At 41.5% G+C, this 25,536-nt stretch overlaps 1 protein-coding gene across 1 annotated transcript in view; it reads right to left on the reverse strand.

The window, feature by feature from the left end:
- dnaaf9 (dynein axonemal assembly factor 9) overlaps positions 1 to 25,536 on the reverse strand; it is a 253,262-nt gene that overhangs the window by 175,759 nt on the left and 51,967 nt on the right. Inside the window, exons 6-13 of the mRNA XM_048602079.1 lie at positions 24,868 to 24,974; positions 23,235 to 23,312; positions 22,764 to 22,865; positions 22,230 to 22,346; positions 19,662 to 19,717; positions 4,041 to 4,176; positions 1,680 to 1,761; positions 1,534 to 1,570 (exon numbers count right to left, since the gene is read on the reverse strand). Of these exons, the coding sequence (XP_048458036.1) occupies positions 1,534 to 1,570; positions 1,680 to 1,761; positions 4,041 to 4,176; positions 19,662 to 19,717; positions 22,230 to 22,346; positions 22,764 to 22,865; positions 23,235 to 23,312; positions 24,868 to 24,974 (715 nt within the window). The remainder of the gene's footprint in view (positions 1 to 1,533; positions 1,571 to 1,679; positions 1,762 to 4,040; positions 4,177 to 19,661; positions 19,718 to 22,229; positions 22,347 to 22,763; positions 22,866 to 23,234; positions 23,313 to 24,867; positions 24,975 to 25,536) is intronic.

Below are 25,536 nucleotides of genomic sequence, written 5' to 3' on the forward strand. Positions count from 1 at the left end.
CTTCCCCATTTCTGAAGAAGGGTCTCGGCCCGAAACGTCAGCTTTCCCGCTCCTCTGATGCTGCTTGGCCTGCTGTGTTCATCCAGCTCTACACCTTGTTATCTCAGATTCTCCAGCATCTGCAGTTCCTACTATCTCAAAGAAGGGATACAGCATGCTTGCCTTCATCAGTCAGTGCACAGAGTATAAAAATTGGCAAGCCATTTTGCAACTTAAGAGACTTGGGTAAGGCCACATTTGGAGTACTGTGCACAGTTCTGGTCACCACACGATATGAAGGGATGTGGAGGCTTTGGAGAGGATGCAGACGAGGTTTACCAGGACGTTGCCTGGATTGGTGTGTATTAGCTGTAAGGAGAGGTTGGACAAACTTGGATTGTTTTCGCTAGAGTGTCGGAGGCTGAGGTTAGCCTGACAGAAGTACGTAAAAATATGAGAGCCATGGATAGGGTGTATAGTCTCTTTCCCATAGTGGAAAATGTCAAATACTAGGGCACACAGGTTTAAGCCGAGATGGGAAAAGTTTAAAAAGGAGATGTGCGAGGCAAGTTTGTTTTAAACAGAGGACGGTAGGTACCCGAAATACACTGCCAGGCAAGGTGGTAGAAGCAGATCTGACAGCAAAGTTTAAGAAGCAGTCAGACAGACACATGAACAGGTAAGAACAGAGGGATACGAACCACGTGCAAGCAGATTAGAACAGCACCATGGTCAGCACAGACATTGTTGGTCGAAGAGCCTGTTCCTGTTCTCTACTCTATGCTTTTGGTGCTGCACTAATCCAGGCAAGTGGAGAATATTGGTCATCACCCTGACTTGTGCCTTGGAAATGGTAGACAGGTTTTGGGGCATCAAGAAGCGAGTTACTCACCACAAAACTCACAGCCTCTAACGTGCTCTTGCCGTGACAGTTATTACACTGAGTCTTCATTATCCATTGATTCGCTACCCATAGATCAGCACTCTCACAACGTCAGCCCTAGGTCCCATCTGGTCTGCTTCAGTAAACATTGTACAGTCCTTCACAGTACACAACAGTAATATCCATGTTTTTTTCCTGTGCCCCATCCCTCGCAGATAATAAGGGCTGAGTGTATATGGCTGTCGAGTTCAGCTCCAGGTCTATGGCCGTCCCATGTAAAAAGCCATTTGATAAATAATTGGTGTTAAAGAACAACTAAGGTATATTTTCTCCAATAAATGTATAAATTTTCCATTAATATGCAATACCACTAGTGCAAAATCGAATTGTACATGGGCAGTGACCAATGCACTCTGTTGAAAAGTATAAAAATAACTTGCAATGCTGGTTTTAACAGTGTGGAGCTGGAGGAACACAGCATGCCAGGCAGCATCAGAGGAGCAGGAAAGGAAAGCTCCACACTGTTATCTCTGACTCCAGCATCGGCACTTCTTACTATCTCCTTGCAATGCAAAAAAGAAATTTTAATAGCCATCACATCTAACATTGTTCCTGGCCTATTATTCATGTCTTTATTCTAAAAGATCACATTGAAACTCGGTAAAACTTACAAGAGTTCATTATTTTTCTGTTGATTGTTGTCTTTGCCTGCAAGAATAGAATTAAAATAGGCATTCATTTAACTTCTGAAAATCATTAGAAATATAGAAACATATTAAATAATTAATAAAATAAAATAAAAAATATTTAAGCTTACCCATATAGGGTACATGTGAATTTCCAAAGAAGTACGTCCTTGAGCATCCTAAAGGCCCTCTCGGAGATGTGCACTGCACAACCTAGAAGTTATTGTATTTTATTATTCCACTTAAACCTGGCAATCTTGAAATCAAACAGGCAAACAGTAATTCTCCACATTTTCAGTCAAAATCAAAATATAACGCAAGATTCAGAATTAACAACAAACGGAGCACAACCATCTAAAAAAAAAAAAACACCATAAGGATGAGGTTGCAGCTTCGTAGTATTTTCCATATCATGCATTTTTGTCACAATTCCTAATGTATCTTGTGTGGACAACTACATTAAGAACCCAAATCAACGTGACAAAAACAACTTCATATATCGAAACTTTTCAAAGAATCATTGACAATGTTTTCAATGTTGAAGATAAAATATCAACTGAATAAAAACTGAAAGAACTGCAGATGCTGCAAATCAGGAACAAAAACAAAGCTGCTGATAAAGCTCAGATCTGGCAGGATCTGTGAAGGAAAAACCAGAGTTAATGTTTCGGGTCTGGTGACCCTTCCTCAGAACTAATGGTGGCTGGGAAACCATCAGTTTATATGCAGAAAATAGGGAAGGGGATGGGGTAGGGAGTAAACGATAGGATAGAGCCGAAAGAGAGAGAAGAGCAGTTGGACAGACAAAGAGTTGATATTGGAATGGAAATCCCCTGGGAGAACTTCAAGGTGGGCATGCCAGAAGAGATGTGGCAGTGAGTTAAATGCTAAATTAAAAACCCAAAGAACTGCGGATGCTGTAAATAAGGAACAAAAACAAAGTTGCTGGAAAAGCTCGGCAGGTCTGGCAGCATCTGTAAAGCAACTGACCTCTTTGCCACGTAATTTATTTAGCATTTTATTGAGAAATAAGCATGCAGTTAACTGCTGTATACCGAGTAATAGCAGTAAAAGTCAATCTGTAATTTTGGGCGAACTCCACTAGGAGTGCGGGTAAAGCAAATTTTCTCAATGTTAAAATACAACAATTCTCATTTATTATGCTTTAGATTTTAAATTAAAATACTATAAAATTTCCATGCATTCAACAAGAGACTGTTGTGGAGTGTAAGCATCAAATCAATGGCCACTGTATATTCTAGAAACAGAACATGGAGAAAAATACGTAACGTCCGGACTACGAGAATTGAACTGCACATTAGGTGGATTGGCCATGCGCAATTGCCCCATAGTGTTAAGGGGTGTGCAGGCTATATGGATTAACTATGGTAAACATGGGGTCACAGGGATAGGGTGAGAAGCCCTTTGGAGGGTTGGATGGGCAAAATGGCCTAAATCTGTACTGTAGGGATTCGATGAAACCATTAATTTGCTGCTAAGCTAAAATTGGATACCAGTTCAGTATAACTGACAAAAATGTACCAGTCCTGAGAACCGATGGCTGCAATGAGTACTGACAGAATCTAAAGTCGGATATTTTGCCTGCAGTTCTTACGGCGGGCCCTTCGTCCTTTCCTTTAAAACAGGAAAAATATCTGTTGGTTTCCAAGATGACTAGAAAACAACGTGATATTACCTGTATCTTCAATAGCCCAATATTGAACAACTCCATTAATTGGAACGTGTCCAAAGCCAGCGACCAGCTTTTTATACTTTCATATTGCAAAAATGGATTTTCCTAACAATTTGACAAGCCTATTTATTGTATCTACGCTATCCAAAACACTGATGTAAGCTACTTTTTAATCCAGGTGATCAATATTAAGGCAGAGATGCAAAATGGTATCCCATAAAACGAAAAACAAACCATCTAATAAAACACCGAGTTTAAGTTAGGTCTGGACCTACGGAAGAGATCTTCGATGAGCCTGTAAAAGCTTGAAAAACCTTGCCGCCAGTCTTGTTGGTTAATTTAAAACAACACTTCGCCTGTCAGTCTTGGATACAAAACAAATTTTATGAGATAACAAGGTGCAGAGCTGGATGAACACAGCAGGCCAAGCAGCATCATAGGAGCAGAAAGGCTGACGTTTCGGGCCTAGACCCTTCATCAGAAATGGGTATGAGATGTATTATGAGATGTATTATGCAAAGCAACTTGAATGTAAACCAATTAGCAGCTGTACTCTACCAATAAATTCATGAATTTCTAAACAGTGTTAAACAATAAATGTATTTTGTCATCTGAAACTTCAGCTTTCAATAACAAGTAGAACGAACAGTCCAAACTAACAGACTTGAGGAATAAATTCTGTTTGTATCCGATGACAGAGATACAAAGCATTTAAGTAGGAAATTAACAACAACTTCGAAAAAGAAACCAGCAAGCATAACCAAATGTATAAAAATATGAAATGGGAAAAACGAATTACCATATGCCTGGCAGTGCCTCCTCTGTTGTTTGTGTTTCGAACAAGGTGACCCTCAGACGGAAAAGTAAAGCTGTACGAGTTTAAGTTTTCTTTTGTTGAGTGACAACCAAAAAGAACAAAAGGTTGCCTATCAGTGCTGAATAAGGAGCAAGAAAAATCAAAAACAAAGTCACTTTGATGAAATTAGGCAAATATTTCCAAAAAAGCAAAAGACTTGTATATTATTGCAGACATCTCAAAGCAATTTCCAAATTAAAGTAGCTTTCCAAAATGTAGTCACTATTCCAAGGTACAAAACAGGGAAGCCAGTATATGCACAGCAAGCTGCCACAAACAGCAATGGGACAATGACCAGATAAACTTTTATTTGTGATGTTGATTGAGGGATAAAATCAGGCCAGGACAGCAGGGATCAATCTGCTGCTCTTCTTTGAAAAACTAGCATGAGATCTTTTTTATCTAACCAACAGGCTGATGGAGTAGTGTATACAGCATTCGTCTCCTTATGAAAGGAAAGATGTAAACATATTGGAAGCAGTTCAGAGAGTGTTTACTAGACTAACATGTGACTTCTCACATAAGGAAAGGTTGGACAAAGCTAGGTTTGTATCTGCTGGATTTTAGGACAGTAAGAGGTCACTTGACGGAAATGTACAAGATCCTAAATGGGCATGACAGGATAGATGTGGAAACTATGTCTCCTCTTTTGAGAGGACATACAAGGGGTCATTGTTTTAAATAAGGGGCTGATGAGAATTTTGTCTGCACAAAGTGCCCCGAGTCTTGGGAAGTCTGCTTCCAATGCCTTTTGAGGAAACGAGGGGTGGTGATGGCCTAGTGGTATTATTGCCGGACTGTTAATCTAGAGACCCAGATAACATTCTGGGGACCTGGGTTCGAATCCTGCAAAAGCAGATAGTGGAATGTGAATTCAATAAAATATCTGGAATTAAGAGTCTAATGATGATCATGAATCCACAGCTGATTGTCGGAAAAACCCATCTGGCTCACAAATGCCCTTTAGGGAAGGAAATTGTCATCCTTGCCTGGTCTGGCCTACATGAGACTCCAGACCCACAGCAACGTGGTTGACTCTGAAATGTTATCGGGGTCAGTGAGAATGTGGAGTAGGAGGTTACAATTAAATCAGCCATGATCTATTTAAATGGCAGAGCAGGTTCAAACAGGCCAAGTGGCCTACTCCTTTTACTTGTATATATGTGTATATGTTGAGGACTTGATCAGGTGGGGGGCCAACACTGTCCAGATAGTGCTTTTTAAAAGTGCCTTTCTGTCCAGTGGGAATACAACACTGGGTCTACTGATTCTCCAACCAGTGGGAGGCACTTCTGCTGCACAAACTAAATTCCTCCCTGCAAATCAAATAAGTATTTAATAAATAATAAAGGATATCCTGGTCTGAATACCTGGGACATTTAGTTGAAATTGTGAATTTAGGAATAATTTACATTTATATTTAGCCAACATTTAGGTCAGTCAACATTTCTAATTCCCCTTAAAATAAATCTATTTCCAAATATTGTGAACATGTAAGCAAAACCTGGCCCTAAATTCCTCAATTCAGAAATCAGTTTTCATATTCACATTAAATTGAAATGCATTTCTGTACATGCAGATAGTTAAAATGGAAAAAATTTCAGGGAAAATAAAAATATTGTCCTAATTTTCAATCCTACAGTAATCACTTACAAATATTTATTCATTGATATAGCTACTTAAAACTATCAAAATCTTTGCAAAGATTATTTAGAAAACCTCCCTGTATTTTGTAATGTAGTCCACAACAGATAAGCCCCCCAAGCCATTGTAAAAACTGTTATTTTATTTTTGAAGATTGTGGAAGAAATGGGGAAATACCAGTATTGTAAAAGATTGCTGCATGTTTTGAAAAGCAAGTAACCTGTCACTTGGGGCAAGCATAATGTAAACTGCCATTTGAACAAGCTGTATAGGAAATGTTTACAGACAAGGGGCTCTGTGATAAATGTAGCTGGGTAGCAGGAATTTGATTAATCTGAGGGACTAGTAACCAGTTCATCAATGATGAAAGCTTTTTGCTTGACTGAACTACTTGGGCCTGATGGAGAAGGGTTTTGATCTCTACCAGATCAAAAGCTCTCTCTCAGCTCTCTGCAATCAAAATCAGTTTTAAACCAGAAGAAAACCAGTTCACATTTCCTTCTGCACTTGTTATAAGCTGTAACTTTTACCTGATAAAATTGAGATCTTTTATAAGCAACCAGTCACCTTGTGTTCATTGTAAACAAGTGAAAGCATCTCGAGAAAAGCGACTCAGAGCACTTTCTGGCAAGTACAAGAATTGTAAGGATTGTTTGGGGAAATTTAGATTTTAGACAATAAAGGGATGAACGATACCTCCATATTAAAAGCAACTTAGAGGCTAACATCAACAGGATTTCTATAAACATCTGTGTAATCAGAAGACCATGTTAATGAAAACGTTCTAAGGCCCTGGACAAGCAACAGAGTAGGACGGACATTGAGAATGAAAGAAGACAGCAACATCTAGGGCAGGATGCAACTGCAGTGGAGGGGATGCAGAAGAGATTCACCAGGCTATTGCCTGGGATGGAGCATTTCAAATGTGAAGAGAGGCTGAATAGGCTTTGGAGAGGCTGAGAGACAACCTATTTGAGGTACCTAAGATTATGACAGGTTCACAGTGGATAGGAAGCAGCTCTTCCTCCGAGTTGAAAAGTTAATAACAAAGGGGCATAAGTTTAATGTGAAAGGCAGAAAGTTGAGGAAGAATTTGAGGGAAAAAAAAAAGACATTTTCACCCACAGGGTAGTGAGTATCTAGAAACACAGGGAGGCTGGTAGAAATGGGAAACCTCACCACCTTTAAAAGGTAATGTGGATCAGCACTTGAAATGTCACAACAGTCAAAGCTATGGGCCAAGTGATGGCAAGTGGAATTAGTACAAATAGGTTGGCACAGACTCAACGGATGGAAGGGTCTCTTCCATGCTCTATGAAGATGATTTACTGTTCACTCCCTGTTTGGGTGAAAAAGGCCTAAACACATGAAGCTATAACATAAAAGGGACATCTGTTTTGTGTTGTCTTTGAAGGAGGATTGGAATGTGGATAATGATATGTTAACAGTATAAAGATAATCAACTTTTCTGAATGCTTCAGAGAGTTGTGCTTCGGTGAGGTCAGATTTCTCCTTGCAATGATCCAATAAAATGATCATAAAACATATATTGTCTCCAGCAGTTGATTGTTTAAAAATGAAGACAACAGGATCATCTCAACTGCTCGCGAATAGGAACTTCTGAACAGCCTCCATCCAGAACATATCATTCCCAGTCGGTGTTTGTGTGTGGGAAACACCGAGTTTAAAAGGGAATGAATTTATAGTATTATAGACCAACGGCTTAAAACAGTTTACCTGTAGCTGCAAAAACAAAAGTTGCTGGAAAAGCTCAACAGTTCTGAGGAAGGGTCACCGGCCCCAAAACATTAACTCTGATATTTTCTTCACAGATGCTGCCAGACCTGCTGAGCTTTTCCAGCAACTTCTGTTTTTGTTCCCAATTTTCAGCATCCACAGTTCTTTCCGTTTTTACCTCAGCTACAGTCTAATGACATGAAATAAATAGCAATTCTTGTTAAGTACATGGTTTGTGCTATCAACCTGGGACTGAAAAATAAGGTAATTTGGGAAACTTTGTGTTCTTACTTTAAAAGCTGTAATTTTTGTGACAACTCCAGGAATAGCAGAACTTGATTTCCAATGCACTACCCTGTGAGTCTTGACATTGTATGTGTACAAAATATGCATTCTACATGTTCCAAAACTAAATCTCAGAGTATTTACTTGACTTGAAATTGAAAGACCCAAGCTAGTTTCTGACTATTCGGGACTGATCCCAATTGAGCAGAAAGCCATCATTACTTCTGTATTTTCTATTCTATTTTATTGCAACATTATTTCTATCTTTACAAATATACTGTTCCTTTTACTATCCTTGGACATTCAGTAAAGTAGAAACTGACTATTAAATTATTAAATTGCCATCCACATGAAAACTCTTTCATTTAAAAGCTACAAAAACTGCTTCGGTCGTTTATCAAATACTAAAAGAAATTTAATTGCAATGAAAACAATGTTAATTCAAAAGCTAATCTATTTACAATACAGAATCAAGACATTCTGCAAGAATACCAAGAAAAGGTGAGAAAAACCTTTATACTGAAGGAGAAGACAGTGCCAATTGGTTCATTCCTCAGACCATTCAGTGTCAATATGCCTGGTTTGAAATCTAAACAGAGTCTGGCAGTGAGCTTTCAGTCTGCACACTCCTCTCATGCAGTATAAAAAGTTGTTACTGTCGTGGTTGGTCTTCATGCAAATTGTCCTAATGAGTTTAAAATAAAAACCTCTGACAAAACGTGCCAATAATACTCAAGTTCTGTACTACCAAGCAATTATTTAACATAGAATCAATTGAAATAAAACGAACAACTTCCCTGCCAGCTGGAGGTTTTTCCCCTTGATCCTCTGATCTAAGGAAAAACATACTGGCATTGAAGGCAGTAGAATGGGTCACCCCTTCAACAACAAAGATGAACAGGAATTTCTATCAAAGACCAGTAAATCTGTGGTATTCTTTACTGCAGAAGGTTGCAGAGACTGGGTCATTAAGGATATCACATCTACAAGAATGATACCCAGACGTCAGGGTTAAGTTTTGAGGAGATTATGAAAATTATGCCAGTTTTTTCTAGAATTTAGAAGGTTAAGGGATCATCTGTTGAAGTCTTCAAGATAATAACAGGAAAACACAGGGTAGATAAAGACAACTTATTTTCACCAGTTGGAGAATGAAGGTGCGCAGTCCAGAAATTAGGGCGAGGCCATTCAGGACAGGTGCGAGAGCAAAGAACAATACAGCACAGGAACAGGCCCTTCAGTCTAGTAATTCACATTTCCACCCTGGGAAAAACACTTCAACCATCTGTTCTATCCATGATTCTAATAATTTTATAAACTTCTATCAGGTCGCCCCTCATCTTTTGATATTCAAGTGAAAACGAACCATGTTTGTCCAATCTCTACTCACAGGTCATAACCTTGAAACCAAGCAACTGGCAATCTATTTCTGCACCTTCTCCAGAGCTTCCACATCCTTCTGGTCGCGTGGTGGCCAGAACTGTATACAATATTCCAAATATGGTCTAACCAAAGTTCTATACAGCTGCAACATGACTTGTGAATTTTAAACTTCATGCCCCGCCCAATGAAGGCAAGCATGCGATATGCCTTCACAGAATCTCAACAGTGTGGAAGCAGACCATTCAGTCCATACCAACCGTCCAAACTGCATCCCTCCCAGAGACCCCTGCCCCATCCCTAATACCCTGCATTTCCCATGGCTAACCCACCAAGCCTGCACATCCCTGGACACTACTGGCAATTTAGCATGGCCAATCCACCTAACCTGCACATCTTGGAACTGCGGGAGGAAACTGGAGTACCCACAGGAAACACACACAGATACGGGGAGAATGTGGAAATTTGACACAGACAGTCACCCAAGGCTGGAATCGAACCTGGGTCCCTGGAGCTGTGAAGCAGCAGTGCTAACCACTGAGCCACCTTCTTGACCACCTTACCCAGTCAAATGTTGTGTAATTATCCAACTTCTGACTTTACAATGGCAAGAAAGTCATCGATGAAGCAGCTGAAGATGGTAGGACCAGGGACACTACCTTCGAGGAATTCCTGCAGAGGTGTCCTGGAGGTGAGATGACTGATTTCTAGCAAGTACAACCATCTTCCTACGGTGTCAGGTATGACTCCAACCAGTGGAGTGAATCAAATTGGCTGAAGGCTGGTACCTGTAATGCTGGGGACCAGAGGAGGAGACCGAGACAGATCATCCACTCGGTATTTCCTGCTGCGAGAGCTTTGGCCATCTTTTGCACTAATGTGCTGGGCTCTTCCATCATTGAGGATGAGAATGTTTGTGGAGCCTCCTCCTCCAGTGAGTTGTTTAATCATCCAACACCATTAACAACTGGATGTCGCAGGACTGCAGAGCTTGGATCTAATCCGTTGGTTGTGGGATTGCTTAGCTCTGTCTATCACTTGATGCTTATGTGGTTTGGCATGCAAGTATTCCTGTTTGAGGACTCCCAGGGCAACTTCCTCCCAACTGCATACCACTGTGCCGTCATCTCTGCTGGGTTTGTCCGGCCGGTGGGACAGAAAATTTACAGGGATGGTGATAGTGGTATCTGGGACATTGTCTATGAGGTATGATTCCATGAGTATGACTGTCAGGCTGTTGCTTGACTAGTCTGTGAGACAGCTCTCCTAATTTTGGCACTAGCTGCCGAATGATAGCAAGGAGGACTTTACAGGGTCGATAGTGCTGTTTCTGCCATTGTCTTTTCCAGTGCCTAGACCGATGCCAGGTGATCCGTCCGATTTCATTTCTTTGTGACTTTGTACCAATCACTACAATCAGAGGGCAACTGACAGTCAACCATATTGCTGTGGGTCTGGAGTCACATGTAGGCCAGATCAGGTGAGGATGGCAGATTTCCCTTCGCGGAAGGGCATTAGTGAACCAGATAAGTTTTTCTGACAATCGACAATGATTTCACGGTCATCAGTAGACTCTTAATTCCAGATTAATTTTTATTGAATTCAAATCCCATCATCTGTCATGGTGGGATTTGAACCCAAGTCCCCAGAACGTTATTTGGTCTCGATTACTAGTCTAGCAATAATACCACTAGGCTATTGCCTTCCCGACCACCTGTATCCACCACTTCCTCTAGCAGTTCAGTGCACACACTAACTACTCAGTGTAGAAATAGTTGCCCTCATGTCTTTTTTAAATCTTTCTCTTCCCAACTGAAAAATATGGCCCCTGGTTTTGACCTCCCTCATTTCAGGGAAAAGAACTTTGTCTTATGTCTCTATCAACAAGTCTCTACAACATTATAATAGCTACAACATCATAGCTGTCATAAAATTCCAAGTTTAAAGTTCTTCTGCCTTACATGTCATACTCCTCGCATTAAAGTGAATTCAGGCCACCAGCCCATCTATGTGTTCTGTAACTTCCGAGTGTCTGTTCTTCCTCTTAGCCTTGATGACCTTCATCGCAGTCTCTTCTTACACCCCTTTGTATCACACCTAAAACACCTAAACCTTTGAATGTTGACATGCCAGTCCTGCTCTTCTCTCAACTAAGTTTCTGTAATATCTACCACATTGTAGTACTACGTACTAATCCAGGATCTAAGCTCATCTGCCTTACCTGTTATATTCCTTGCAAGGAATACTCTTCAGAACGCCAGTCCCACTGTTCATTAACCAGGCTCTGTCTGTTCTTCCTATTAGACTGGACTTAATCTTTGCCTTCTCCTCAATTACTCCACTTGCTGACATCTTTCCTTTTGCTGATTGAATGATGAGCTGGCAACTGGTGGTAGAGCTGTTTTTCTTGAATGACCTAACTCCTTTGGCCTAGATCTCTTAATGCGTTTGCTTATAAAAATTTATCTTTCTCAGATGTAACGTTAGCAACTGCTCTTTGTGGAAGTGCATTCCAAATCTCTATTATGCTTTGTGTGTGAAAGTGCTTCCTGAGGTTTGATAGTGGCTCATGGGAGGATTTAAACTGGTGTAACAAGGGGGCAGGAACAAGAGCACTAGATCAGCAAGTAAAATGACCAAGGAAGACTGGAAGTTTTGAATTAACGATTAAGAAGAATGTCACAGCTGCACTAAGAGAGGACATCTTTGAGGCGTCATCCAGCAAAGCCATACGGGTAGAACGCAGGAATAAGAAAGATGCAGTCACTATGATAGGTTCCACTATAGGCCTCCCAATAGCCTGCGGAAGATAGAGGAACAGATCACAGAAAGATGTAAAAACCACAGGGTTGTTGTATTGGGGATTTTAAACATCCCCAACACTGACTTGGACTCCATTAGTTCCACGGACTTGGATGGGGCACAATTTGTTAGGTGGAACGAGGAGGCGATGGCGTAGTGGTATTTTCAACAGACTATTCATCCAGAACCTCAGCTGATGTTCTGGGGACCTGGGTTCAAATCCCGCCACAGCAGATGGTGGAATTTGAATTCAACACAAAATATCCGGAATTAAGAATCTAGTGAAGACCATGAAAGCATTGTCAATGGTCGGAAAAACCCATCTGGCTCATTAATGTCCTTACTAGACTTTAGCTGATCTAGCCTATACCTGACACCAGAATCACAGCAATGAGCCGATTCAGTTGTATCGATTGCTACAACGGCCCAAGAAAGAGATGAAACTGGCCGGACCAGCGAGCATCAACTCTCGCACCGGAAACAACAACGGCAGAAATACACCTCTTGACTCTGCAATGTCCTCCTTACTAACATCTGGGGACTTGGTGCCAAAATTGGGAGAATGGTCTCACATTAGTCAAGCAACAGTCTGACATAGTAATAGAATCATACCTGACACCATTACTATCCTTGGACATATCCTATAACATCGGTAATGGTATACCATCAGAAGGGAGTTATGCTGGGAGTCCTCAACATTGACTCTGGACCCTTGAAGTCTCATGACTTCAGGTTAAACATGGGCAAGGATACCTCCTGCTGATTACCACATACCATCCTCCATTAGATGACGGATCAGTGCTTCTCTATGTTGAGCAAAATTGGAGGAAGCACAGAGTGGCAAGGGTGCAAAATGTACTCAGGGTGGGGGATTTCAATGTCCACCACCAAGAGTGGCTCGGTAGCACATGACCGATCGGGCTGGTTGGGTCCTAAAGAACATAGCTGCCAGACTGGATCTGCAGCAGGTGGTAAGGGAACCAAAGTAAAACAGAGAACAACATACTTGACCTCATCCTCACCAATCTGCCAGCTGCAGATGCATCTGTCCATGATGGTAATCGGTAAGAGTCATGACCGCATGGTCCTCTTGGAGACAATGTCCCACCTTCACATGGAGAATAACCTCGCTCGTGTTGTGTGGCATGATCACCATGTTAAATGGGACAGACTTCGAACAGCTCTAGCAACTCAAGACCGTGGGCCATCAACAGCAACAGAACTGTACTCCAGAACAATCTATAACTTCATGGCCCGGCATATCCCTGACTCAACTATTACCATCAAGCCAGCGAATCAACCCTAATTCAACAGTGAGCGTAAAAGGACATGCCAGGAGCAGCACCACATATACCTGTAAATAAGGTGTCAACCTAACGAGGCTACCAAACAGGACTATTTGCATGCTAACCAGCATAAGCATCAAGTGATAGACAGAACTAAGAGATCCCTCAACTAACGAATCAGATCTAAGATCTGCAGTCCTGCCTCATCCAGTCGTGAACAATGGTGGATCATTAAACAACTCATTGGAGGAAGTTCCACAAAAATCAGCAACTTCAAATGATAGAAGAGCCGAACACGCAAATTACAAAATATAGGCTGACGCATTTGTGGCAATCCTCAGCCAGAAGTGCCAAGTGGATGTTCAATCTCAGCCTCCTATAGTGGTCCTCACCGTCACAGATACCAGTCTTCAGCCAATGTGATTCACTCCACATAACATCAAGAAATGGTTGTAGGCACTACAGGCAGCAAAGGCTACGGGCCCTGACAACATTCCAGCAATGAAAGACCTATGCTCCCGAACTTGCTGCTCCACTAGCCAAGCTGTTCCAGTGTTGCGACAACACTGACATCGACCTGACAATGTGGATTAGCCTGTACGCATAAAGCAGGCGAATCCAACTTGGCCAATTAATACCCCTTAGGTCGACTCTCGATCATTAGTAATGGGAGGGAAGGTGTTATCAACAGTGCCATCAAGCAGCATGTGCTTGCTCCAATAAACTGCCCAGTGGCTCGAGTTTGGATTCTGCCAGAGCCACTCAGCTCCTGACCTCATTATAGCCTTGGTTCAAACATGGACAAAAGAGCTAAATTCCAGAGGTGAGGTGAGAGTGACAGCCCTTGATATCAAGGCCACATTTGAGAGAGTTTGGCATCAAGGAGCCCTAGTAAAACCAGAATCAAAGGGAATCGGGGCAAACTCTCTGCTGGTTAGAGTCACACCTCACACTTCGGAAGATGGTTGTGGTTGTCGCAAGTCAGTCATCTCAGCTTCAGGACATCTCTGCAGGTGTTCCTCAGGCTCAATGTCCGAGGCCCAAACATCTTCACCTGTTTCATCAAATGACCTTCCTTCCATCGTAAAGGTCAGGAGCAGGAATGTTCACTGATGATTGGACAATGCTGACCACTGTTCACGACTGCTCAGATCCTGAAGCAGTACATGGTTCAAATGCAACAAAATCTGAATAACATCCAAGTTTGGGTGTCAAGTGCCATGTAACACTCACACCACACAAATGCCAGGCAATGACCATCTCTAAAAGAAACAATCACTGCCCCCTGACATTCAATGGTGCTACCATCACTAAACCCTCCACTACCAACATCCTTGGAATTACAGTAACTCTAGCCAGAAGGCTAGAAATACTGCAACCAGTAACTCACTTCCTGATTCCCCAAATCCTGTCCACTATCTACAAGGCACAAGTCAGGAATTCGATGGAATATTCCTCAGTTGCCTGGATGGGTGCAGCTCCATAACACTCAAGAAACATGACACTATCCAGGACAAAGCAGCCCACATTGGCACCACATCCACAAGCATCCACTCTCTCCACTAGCAATGTTCCGATACAGCAATATGTATTATCTACAAGATACACTGAAGATATTCACCAAAGATCCTTCTATAGAATCTTTCAAACCCACAATCGTTTCCACCTAGGAGGACAGAGCAGCAGATACATGGGAAAACCACGACCTGCAAGTTCCCTTCCAAGCCACTCACCGTCCCTTCACTGTCACTGGGTCAAAATCCTGGAATTCTCCCCCAAGGTCATTGTGGATTAACATAACACATATGGACTGCAGCGGTTCAAGAAGACAGCGCACCAACACCTTCTCAAGGGCAACTAGAAACAGGCAATAAAAATGACAGCCATCCAGCGATGTCCAAATCCCACAAGTGCATAAAAAGGAGGGTTTCTTGAGACAATATTAAAATAGTCCAACTAGGTTAGGGGCCATACGAGACCTGATATTGGGAAATGAGCATAACTAGGTGATCAAAATTTCAGTAAGGAAGATTTTGGGAACAGTGTTCACAATTCATTAAGCTTTAAGATAGTTACAGGTAAGGATAAAACTGATCCGCAGGTAAAAGTGCTGGATTGGGCAAGGCTAATTACAACAATATTAGACAGGCACTGGGAAAATTAGATTGGGGGTGGCTGTTTGAGGGGTTTTTTTTTCATTCACAGGATGGGAGTGTCGTTGGCTCGGCCAGAATTTATTCCCATTCCAAACTGAGAGTTAACCACAATGCTGTGGGTCCAAAGTCACATTTAGGCCAAACCAGGTCAAGATGGCAATGAACGATATGGGTTTTGCTGACAGTGAACAATGGACTTGTGATCATCATTAGACTCTTCATTCCAGATTTTTTTCTTCATTGAATTCGATTTCCACCCAGGTCCCCAGAACATGGCCTAGGTCTCTGAATTAACCATCCAGCCATAATACCACTATGCCATCGACTCCCCCATAATTCCACATCTGACATGCGGGAGTCTTTTAAATGCCAGTTGATCAGAGTTCAGGACCAGTAAGCTCGTATGAGGATGAGGAAGGAAAGATTTGGGAACCCTGAATGACAAGAGATATTGAAGGATTACTCAAAAAGAAAAAGCAAGCATCTGTAAGGTTTAGGAAACAGAAATCAAAGCCCTTGAAGAATATAAAGGAAGCAGAACAAAAGAAAAGAACTTAAGCAAGTATTTAGAAGTGTTAATGTCATTAACAAGTAGGATTAAGAAGAATCCCAAAGCATGATGTATGCATAGAAGGAGCAAGGTGGTAGCTAGGGAAGGATACGTTCACTCAAGGACATGGGAAGAAATTAGTGTGTGGAGCTTGAGGAACTGGGTGAGGTCCTGAATGAGTACTTCACATTGGTACTCATCATGGAGAAGGCCATGATGATAGTAAGATTGGAGAGGAAAAGTTGATATTCAGGGCATGTCAATATTGAGGAGAAAATGGTGTTGGGTGTCTTGAAAAACATTCAGATAGACAAGTCACAAGAGGTTGATGGGATCTGTCCCAGGATACTTAGGGTGGCAAGGGAGCAAATTGCTGGGCCCTTGACAAAGTATCGTGTATCCTCTTTAGCCACAGGCGAAAGACATTGGCTATTCGCCGATGTTACAGGTTGATGTTAGGAAGGAGGATGTGCTAGAAATTTTGAAAAACATGAGGATAGCTAAGTCACCTGGGCCAGATGGGATATACCCAAAGCTGCTACAGGAAGTGAGGGAAGAGATTGCTGCCCCTTTGGCAATTATCTTTGCGTCCTCACTGTCCACTGGAGTAGTACCAGATGATTGGAGGGTGGCAAATGTTACTTAATTGTTCAAGAAAGGGAATAGGGATAATCCTGGGAATTACAGACCAGTCAGTCTTTCTTCTGTGGTGGACAAATTATTGAAGAGGATTCTGAGAGATAGTATTTATGATTATTTGGAAAAGCACAGTTTGATTAGAATTAGTCAGCATGGCTTTGAGGGGGACAGGTCATGCTTCACAAGCCTTACTGAATTCTTTGAGGATGTGACAAAACACGTTGATGAAGGTAGCGCAATAGATGTGGTGTATATGGATTTTAGCAAGTCATTTGATAAGGTTCCCCACGGTAGGCACATTCACAAACTAGGGAGGCATGGGATTCAGGGAAACTTGGCTGTCTGGAGAAAGAATTGGCTGTCCAGTAGAAGACAGAGGGTGGCAGTAGATGGAAAATATTCAGCCTGGAGCTTGGTGACCGGTGGTGTTCCACAGGGATCTGTTCTGGGACCTCTGCTCTTTGTGATCTTTATAAATGACTTGGATGAGGAAAGTGGAAGGGTCGGTTAGTAAGTTTGCCAATTACACGCAGGTTGGTGGCATTGTGGACAGCATGGAGGGCTGATGTAGGTTGCAATAGGACATTGACAGGATGAACAGCTGGGCAAAGTGGCAGATGGAATTCAACCTGGAAAAGTGTGAAGTGATTCATTGTGGAAAGTCAAATTTGAATGCAGAATACAGGGTTAATGGCAGGATTCTTGCTAGTGTGGAGGAACAGAAGGATCTTGGGGTCCATGTCCATAGATCCCTCGAAGTTGCCACCCAAGTTGATAGGGTGGTTAAGGCGGCGTATGGCGTGTTAGCTTTCATTGGCAGGGAATTTAGTTTAAGAACCACAAGGTTATGCTGCAGCTCTGTAAAACTCTGGTCAGACCACACTTGGAATATTGTGTTCAGTTCTGGTGACCTCATTATAAGAAGAATGTGGAAGCTTTAGAGAGAGTGCAGAGGAGATTTACCAGGATGCTGCCTGGACTGGAGGACAGGTCTTATGAGGAAAGGTTGTGGGAGCTAGGGCTTTTCTCATTGGAGTGAAGAAGGATGACAGGTGACTGGATAGAGGTGTACAAGATGATGAGAGGCATAGATAGAGTGGATAGCCAGAGACTTTTTCCCAGGGCGGAAATGACTATTACAAGGGGGCATAATTTTAAGGTGAGTGGAGGAAGGTATAGGGGAGATGTCAGAGGTAGGTTCTTTACACAGAGTGGTGGGTGCATGGAATTCATTGCTGGCAGTGGTAGGAGTCAGATACATTGGGGACATTTAAGCAACTTTTGGATAGGCACATGGATGATAGTAGAACTTAAGGGACGCAGGGTAGTTTGATCTTAGTAGGATAATAGGTCAGCACAAAATCATGGGCCGAAGAGCCTATGCTGTGTTGTACTGTTCTATGTTCTATGTTATTTGTTTTCTTGTTTCAGAAGGGCAACAGGGTTAATCGAGAAAACTCAGACTAGTGAGAGTGTCACATCAGTGGTAGGGAAATTACTGAAGATTCTTAGGAAGAGGGTTTACTCATATTTGAAGAAGAATGGGACTTATTAGGGATAGTCAGCATGGTTTTGTGTGGGGAAGGTCCTGCGTTACAGATTTGATGGAGTTTTTGAGGATGCAACAGAGATGATTGATTAGGGAAGGGCAGTGGATGTTTTCCACATGGACTATCCTGAAGCATTTGACAAGGTCTCTTGTGGTAGGCCGGTCCAGAAGATTAAGTCACATGGGATCCACAGCGAGTTGTTAAGTTAGATCCAAAATTGACTTGGTCATACAAAACAGCGATTAGTTGTGGAGACTGGAGATCTGTGACCAGTGGTGTCTGCAAGGATCAGTGCTAGGATTTGTTGTTTGTAATATATACCTTATGTACAGATGGATGATTTGGATGAAAACGTCTGAATAGCAAGTTTGCAGACGACACAAAAATTGGTCAAGTTGTGAACTGTGAGGAATTTTGTCAAAGGATACAGCAGGATATCGATGAGTTGTAAAGTTAGTTGGAGAACTGGGGGTCAAAAGCAAGAGGGAAGTATAAGTAAATGGCAGGACCCTTTGGAGCACTGATGTCCAGAGAGATCTCCGGGTGCAAGTCCATAGATCCCCGAAAGTAGCAACACAATAAAGATGACGTTTGGTACGCTTGCCTTCATTGGTCACGGCATGGAGTACAAAAGTTGGCAAGTCATGTTGCAGCTGTCTAAAACTTTAGTTAGGCCACATTTGCAGTATTGGATCAAACCATGTCACTATGGCACAGGTTCAAGTCCCACCCGCTCCAGAGGCGTGTAATAACATTTCTGGCCAGGTTGATCAGAGAAATAGGAAGGATATGCAGGCTTTAGACAGGATGCATAACAGGTTTACCAAGATCTTGCCCAAAGTGGACTATTAGCCATAAAGAAGCACTTGGACAAACTTGGATTATTTTCGCCGGGCATCGGAGGCTGTGGGGCAACCTGAAAAAATACATTAAATTGAGAGGGATAGATGGGGAGAATAGTTGGAGTTTCTTTCCCAGGTTAGAGAAATCAAATACGACAGGAGAGAGGGGGAAAACTTTAAAGGAGATATGCGAGCCAAGTTTTGTTCTTTGTTACATAGAGGATGATAGGTGCCTGGAACACGCTTCCAGGCCAGGTAACAGAAACAGATGTAATAGCAACATTGAAGAGGCATTTGAACAGACACAATAGGCAGGGAATAGAGGGATACGGACCACGTGCAGTCAGATGCGATTATTTTAGAATGGCATTGTTGTAGGCATAGGGCCTGTACTGTTTTACATTCTACATTAACAAGTCAATCAGAGTTTTGGTTCCTGATGGTTTCATACTGTTTTCGCCTGTTAACTGAGGAACTTTGGAGTCTATATCAAAATTATTTTAAAAACAAGTTAACGAGATTACTTTTGCTCCAAATATAAATTTTTTCTAAGTGGTGGTGCTGTCAATTTAAAAAAAGAGCCAATTTGACAAAATACGACCGACTTAGTCATACTTAAACAATTACAACAGATTAAAACTTAGATGCTGTGCGAAATAGCAAAATAAAAATGTAGCGCACATACACATTTACCTTTTCTCTGTAATTTGACTGGTGATCAACCCATGGCTAAAGTAAGTTCGAAACGGCTGAAAAAGAAATCAAAATGTTTTACGTAGATGGGAATAAAACATTTGCGGCAAAGGAATAGTAAGGTAATCAATGCCAACCTGCCTCAAGATAATCAATATGTTTCACAGCTTCTGTTAGACTAAATTAAGAGGCTGATCCTTGGTAAGTGACACATCTCTGAAGCACATAAATTCTATCAAATTTAAGTACTTGCATACAATTATTTGCCTTCCAACACACTTGCAGGAAGACAGAGTGATTATGGTTAAATATTAAATCATTTTTGTCTCCTTTCCAAAAATCAATTCCCATGCACTTATGTGCCAGAACTAGAAGGGCTAGGTAATTCAATCCTTTTAACCTGCACCACCATTCAATGCGATCATGGCTGTCTAATTTCAGCCTTAGTGCATGTGTATCAGTGCACATACATGTCTGTGGGGTGGCGGGCATAGAACATAGAACATAACAGCGCAGTACAGGCCCTTCGGCCCTCGATGTTGCGCCGACCTGTGAAACCAATCTGAAGCCCATCTAACCTAAACTATTCCATTATCATCCATATGTTTATCCAATGACCATTTAAATGCCCTTAAAGTTGGCGAGTCTACTACTGTTGCAGGCAGGGCATTCCACGCCCTTACTACTCTCTGAGTAAAGAACCTACCTCTGACATCTGTCCTATATCGATCACCCCTCAACTTAAAGCTATGTCCCCTCGTGCTTGCCATCACCATCCGAGGAAAAAGGCTCTCACTGTCCAGCCTATCTAATCCTCTGATCATCCTTTATGTCTCTATCAAGTCACCTCTTAACCTTCTTCTCTCTAACGAAAACAGCCTCAAGTCCCTCAGCCTTTCCTCATAAGACCTTCCCTCCATACCAGGCAACATCCTGGTAAATCTCCTCTGCACCCTTTCCAATGCTTCCTATATTGCGGCAACCAGAACTGTAGCAATACTCCAAGTGCAGCCGCAGCGGAGTTTTATACAGCTGCAACATGATCTCATGGCTCCGAAACTCAATCCTTCTACCAATAAAACCTAACACACTGTACGCCTTCTTAACAACCCTATCAACCTGGGTGGCAACTTTCAGTGATCTATGCACACGGACACAGAGATCTCTCTGCTCATCCACACTACCAAGAATCTTACCATTAGCCCAGTACTCTGTACTCCTGTTACTCCTTCCAAAGTGAAACACCTCACACTTTTCCGCATTAAACTCCATTTGCCACCTCTCAGCCCAGCTCTGCAGCTTATCTACGTCACTCTGTAACCTGCAACATCCTTCCGCACTATCCACAACTCCACCGACTTTGGTGTCATCCGCAAATTTACTAACACATCCAGGTCATTTATAAAAATGACAAACAGCAGTGGCCCCAAAACAGATCCTTGCGGTACACCACTAGTAATTGAACTCCAGGATGAACATTTCCCAACAACCACCACCCTCTATCTTCTTACAGTTAGCCAATTTCTGATCCAAACCGCTAAACCCTCAATCCCATGCCTCCATATTTTCTGCAATAGCCTACTGTGGGGAACCTTATCACACGCTTTACTGAGATCCACATACACCACATCAACCGCTTTACCCTCATCCACCTGTTTGGTCACCTTCTCGAAGAACTCAATAAGGTTTGTGAGGCATGACCTACCCTTCACAAAACCGTGCTGACTATCCCTAATCAAATTATTCTTTTCTAGATGATTATAAATCCTATCTCTTATAATTCTTTCCAACACTTTACCCACAACCGAAGTAAGGCTCACTCGTCTATAATTACCAGGGTTGTCTCTACTCCCCTTCTTGAACAAGGGGACAACATTTGCTATCCTCCAGTCTTCTGGCACTATTCCTGTACACAATGACGACATAAAGATCAAAGCCAAAGGCTCTGCAATCTCCTCCCTAGCTTCCCAGAGAATCCTAGGATAAATCCCATCCGGCCCAGGAGACTTATCTATTTTCACACTTTCCAGAATTGCTAACACCTCCTACTTATGAACCTCAATCCCGTCTAGTCTCATGGCCTGTATCTTAGTATTCTCCTCGACAACATTGTCTTTTTCCTGTGTGAATACTGATGAAAAATATTCATTTAGCGCCTCTCCTATCTCTTCGGACTCCACGCACAACTTCCCACTACTGTCCTTGACTGGCCCTAATCTTACTCTAGTCATTCTTTTATTCCTGACATATCAAGGGAGGTGGATAGACCAATTTTATCCCACTTCCCCTCCCTCCTCTCCAAAATAATGTGGTCAGTTTGGGAAGTTATTGTTTAAATTCAACATTGGTTTTGTTGAGTAGAGGTGGCAAAGAAGTATCTTATTTAAATTGTTAAAAATGGAAAGGTTTACAGCAGTTCCAGTTTACATCCCATAAAACATAAGCAGCTGACACTCAACTATAAAACAGTTCTCATCACTTGCAGCTGCTTCTACAATGCAGCAAGTGGAATCACCTGCAGCATCCCCTGCAGGGTTTAAAAGACATATTGAATTTCATACCCCTTACCATCATGCCTCTTATTAGTTGATCCATGGAAGAGCATTGGTTTTGAAAGCCATGGTGTAGCTTGCAGCCCATTTGTCTGCTCTTCCAGCTAAAAGTAGTATATGTGGAGGCAAGTGGCTGTGAAAGGGGCAGGGTAAAAGAATTCAGGGAAAAAAATACGAAAACAGTTTAATGCAAAACAACATTTGGAACTATCATAACCAAAACCATGTAAATCAACCATTAAAAGAACAATGAGAACTCTGAACCTTGTGGATTTAACCCAAAGCATTGCACCACCTATCTCAGATCAAAATTTATCTTCGACTCAGCTCCAAAAACAATTATAAGTTATAAGAACAACTTTTGGTCAGACAGTCCATAGAATTAGAAATTCAGCTCTGTGAATTGAAATCCTTCTTTCTAATTAGTTTACGTATTTTAGAACACAGGCAATTTTTTTGCTTATCATTTTTAAACAGCATAACTGTAATTAAAGTTCAAGGATAAATGCTCATGGGATAAGATATACTTTAATAATTATGTATTCCCCACCTCTCCAGCCTGTGCCTCTGAAAGTTCCAGCAGTGAGGAAGAGGCCTCAATGTCAAAATTGGAAAAGAAGCTTGCCCATTGTCTGTCAAATGCTGTCAAATCCTGAAAAATTCAAAATGATCAAAAAATGGATACAGCAAACAAACTGTTAAGCTCCTATAATTCAGTTTTCCATTAGCAGCATTTCACTAAAGATATCACAAAAGTACAAATATTTCTACTTTATGTATAAACTCATTTCTCATCCAATTAAAACAAACACAAGTTAATATTCTGAAAGATGACCTGTTATGTAACTTAAGAAACGCAACTTCAGCCTGCATTACTCTAAGAATGCAACATTCACTCTACTCTTAAACACCTTGGTTTACTGAAATTCCACCAATGGCATCCCTCATTGCAAAGCAGCTCTAATCAAGAGTTAGAAACTAAATTAAACATTATAACACATAAGTATTTCTTAAGAATTACCTCAGTAATCAAGACTTCCAGAGAGACTGGATCCAATCTGTTGTAAGTCTGCCACAGCTCCTCACTAGCATCAAACAACTACAATTGAAAGAAATTGAAAGAAGTTGACAGGCAATATAATAAAAAGTAAACCTATTGTTAATGTTTTTCTTGAAGCGACACAGAAACTTAGTTACCAAGAGCCACAATAATACTCTTTTTATTCTGGATTCATGAAGAAAAATATCTTCAGGATCCAGCCAATCTGTCATGTTTCAGTCTGCTGTACCATTCAATACAATCACAGTTAATCTGATAATCCTCAACTCCTCTTTCCTGCCTTTAGCCTATAACTCTCAATTCACTTACAGATTAAGAATTTGTCTAATCTGTCCATCTCAACCTTGAATATACCCAAGAACGTTGCCTCGACAGCCCTGTGTAATAAAGAATTCCATAGATTCACAACCCTCAGCGAAGGAAGTGCTCAAATTGATCTTAAAAGGGTGACCGGTTATCCTGATATTATATTCCCGACTCTACACTCTCCACAAGAGGAAATAACTTTTCCACATCTACCCTGCCAAGTCCTCTAAGAATCTTGTATGTTACTCTAAGGTTTCCTCTCATTCCTCTATGTTACAAGTACAGACCCAACCTACTCAACCTCTCTTCATAAGATAACCCCTCCATTTACAGAATTAATCTGTCAGCCTTCTCTGGACTGCTTCCAATCCCAGTGGGGGATCCAAAACTATTCAGTATTACACACATGGTCTGACTAAAGCATCATATAGTTCTAAGATTTTTAACTCTATTCCCTTGGGGAAAAAAAAAAGGCCATTTGCTTCTCCTATTACCCAGTGAACTTGGATCTAGCTTTCTGTGATTCATGCACGAGGACCCCAAATCCCTCTATGGTACAGTTTCCTGCAATCTTTCCCCACTTAAATAATAGTCAGTTCCTCTAAGCTACCTAACAACGTGCATAACCTGACATTTACTGAGAGAGAATGAGGGAGCTCAAGATTAGCCTAACATACTAATCCCACTTCGAATTAAATCGCATGGTGGTTTCCAGTGCCTCAAAAATGTCAAACTAACTTAGAGTCATAGAGCTGTACAGCACAGGAACAGATCCTTTGGTCCAACTCATCCATGCCAACCAGATATTCTAAATTAATCTCGTCCCATTTGCCAGCATTTGGCCTGTATCCCTCTAAACCCCTCCTATTCACTCCTCCCTCCAGATACCTTTTAGATGTTGTAAACGTACCAGCCTCCACCACTTTCTCTAACAGCTCATTCCACATATGCACCATCCTCTGCATGAAAAGTTGCCCTTTAGGTCATTTTTAAATCTTTTGCCTCTCACCTTAAACCTATGCCCTCCCATTTTGGGCTCCCCCACCCTGGGGAACAGACCTTGCCTATTTATCCTATCCATGCCCCTCACGATTTTAAGGTCACCCTTCAGCCTCCATCTATTATGACCCATTGTTGATAGTTGAGGTGTAACATTTAAATCATTTGTCAAACCTCCATGACTTTTGCCTGCTTGACTCAATTTGGAGAGACTTCACAGACATGCCTTTCAAATTTGTTAACTTTAATATAGATAATTTTGCACAACACCCACATGAAAATTAAATACCTCATGTTTCATAGTAAAAAATTCCCCTCCTCCAATGCCTTCCAGCGCAAATGCTTGCACAATGGGCCACTTCTCAACAATGAACATGTCAAACTTCTGAACATGACCTAAAAATAGTAATGGGTATATAACAATAAGCATGAGGTGATTGTAAAACAGAATTACAGATCCATTAAGTGAAGAAAATACAACACAGAACCAAATATCAATTTCATTAACATGCATCCAAATCACACAAGAAAGTAATGTTTCCAGACGTAACAAAACCTAAGGAGTACGGATATATTATTTTTTTTAAACTCAAGTAGCCTTAAATATGTAACAATTACATGCAATTCAAATCTGTGGCCAAATTTAAAACAGCAAATGAAAACAAAAACCTGCCAGGTTTATCCACCTTTCTATCAACCAAAGGTCACAGAGCTCATTTCGAATTGGGCGGACCAGGCAGCAACATTTACTCATAGTAATTAAATCATGGTTCTGCAATGCAAAAGCAGATGTGGAGAGGTGCTTCCTCTTGTGGGGTAATCGAGACCAAGAGGTCAGTCTTAGGCTGAAGGAGGAGCAGGTTTAAAACAGAGATGAGAACAAATTGGCCAAAGAGCATCAGAGGAGCAAGAAAACTGACATTCCGGGTCTAGACCCTGCTTCAGAAATGGGGGAGGG

This window comes from Rhincodon typus, chromosome 1 (assembly GCF_021869965.1).
Source record: "Rhincodon typus isolate 14 chromosome 1, sRhiTyp1.1, whole genome shotgun sequence".
Classification (NCBI taxonomy): domain Eukaryota; kingdom Metazoa; phylum Chordata; class Chondrichthyes; order Orectolobiformes; family Rhincodontidae; genus Rhincodon; species Rhincodon typus.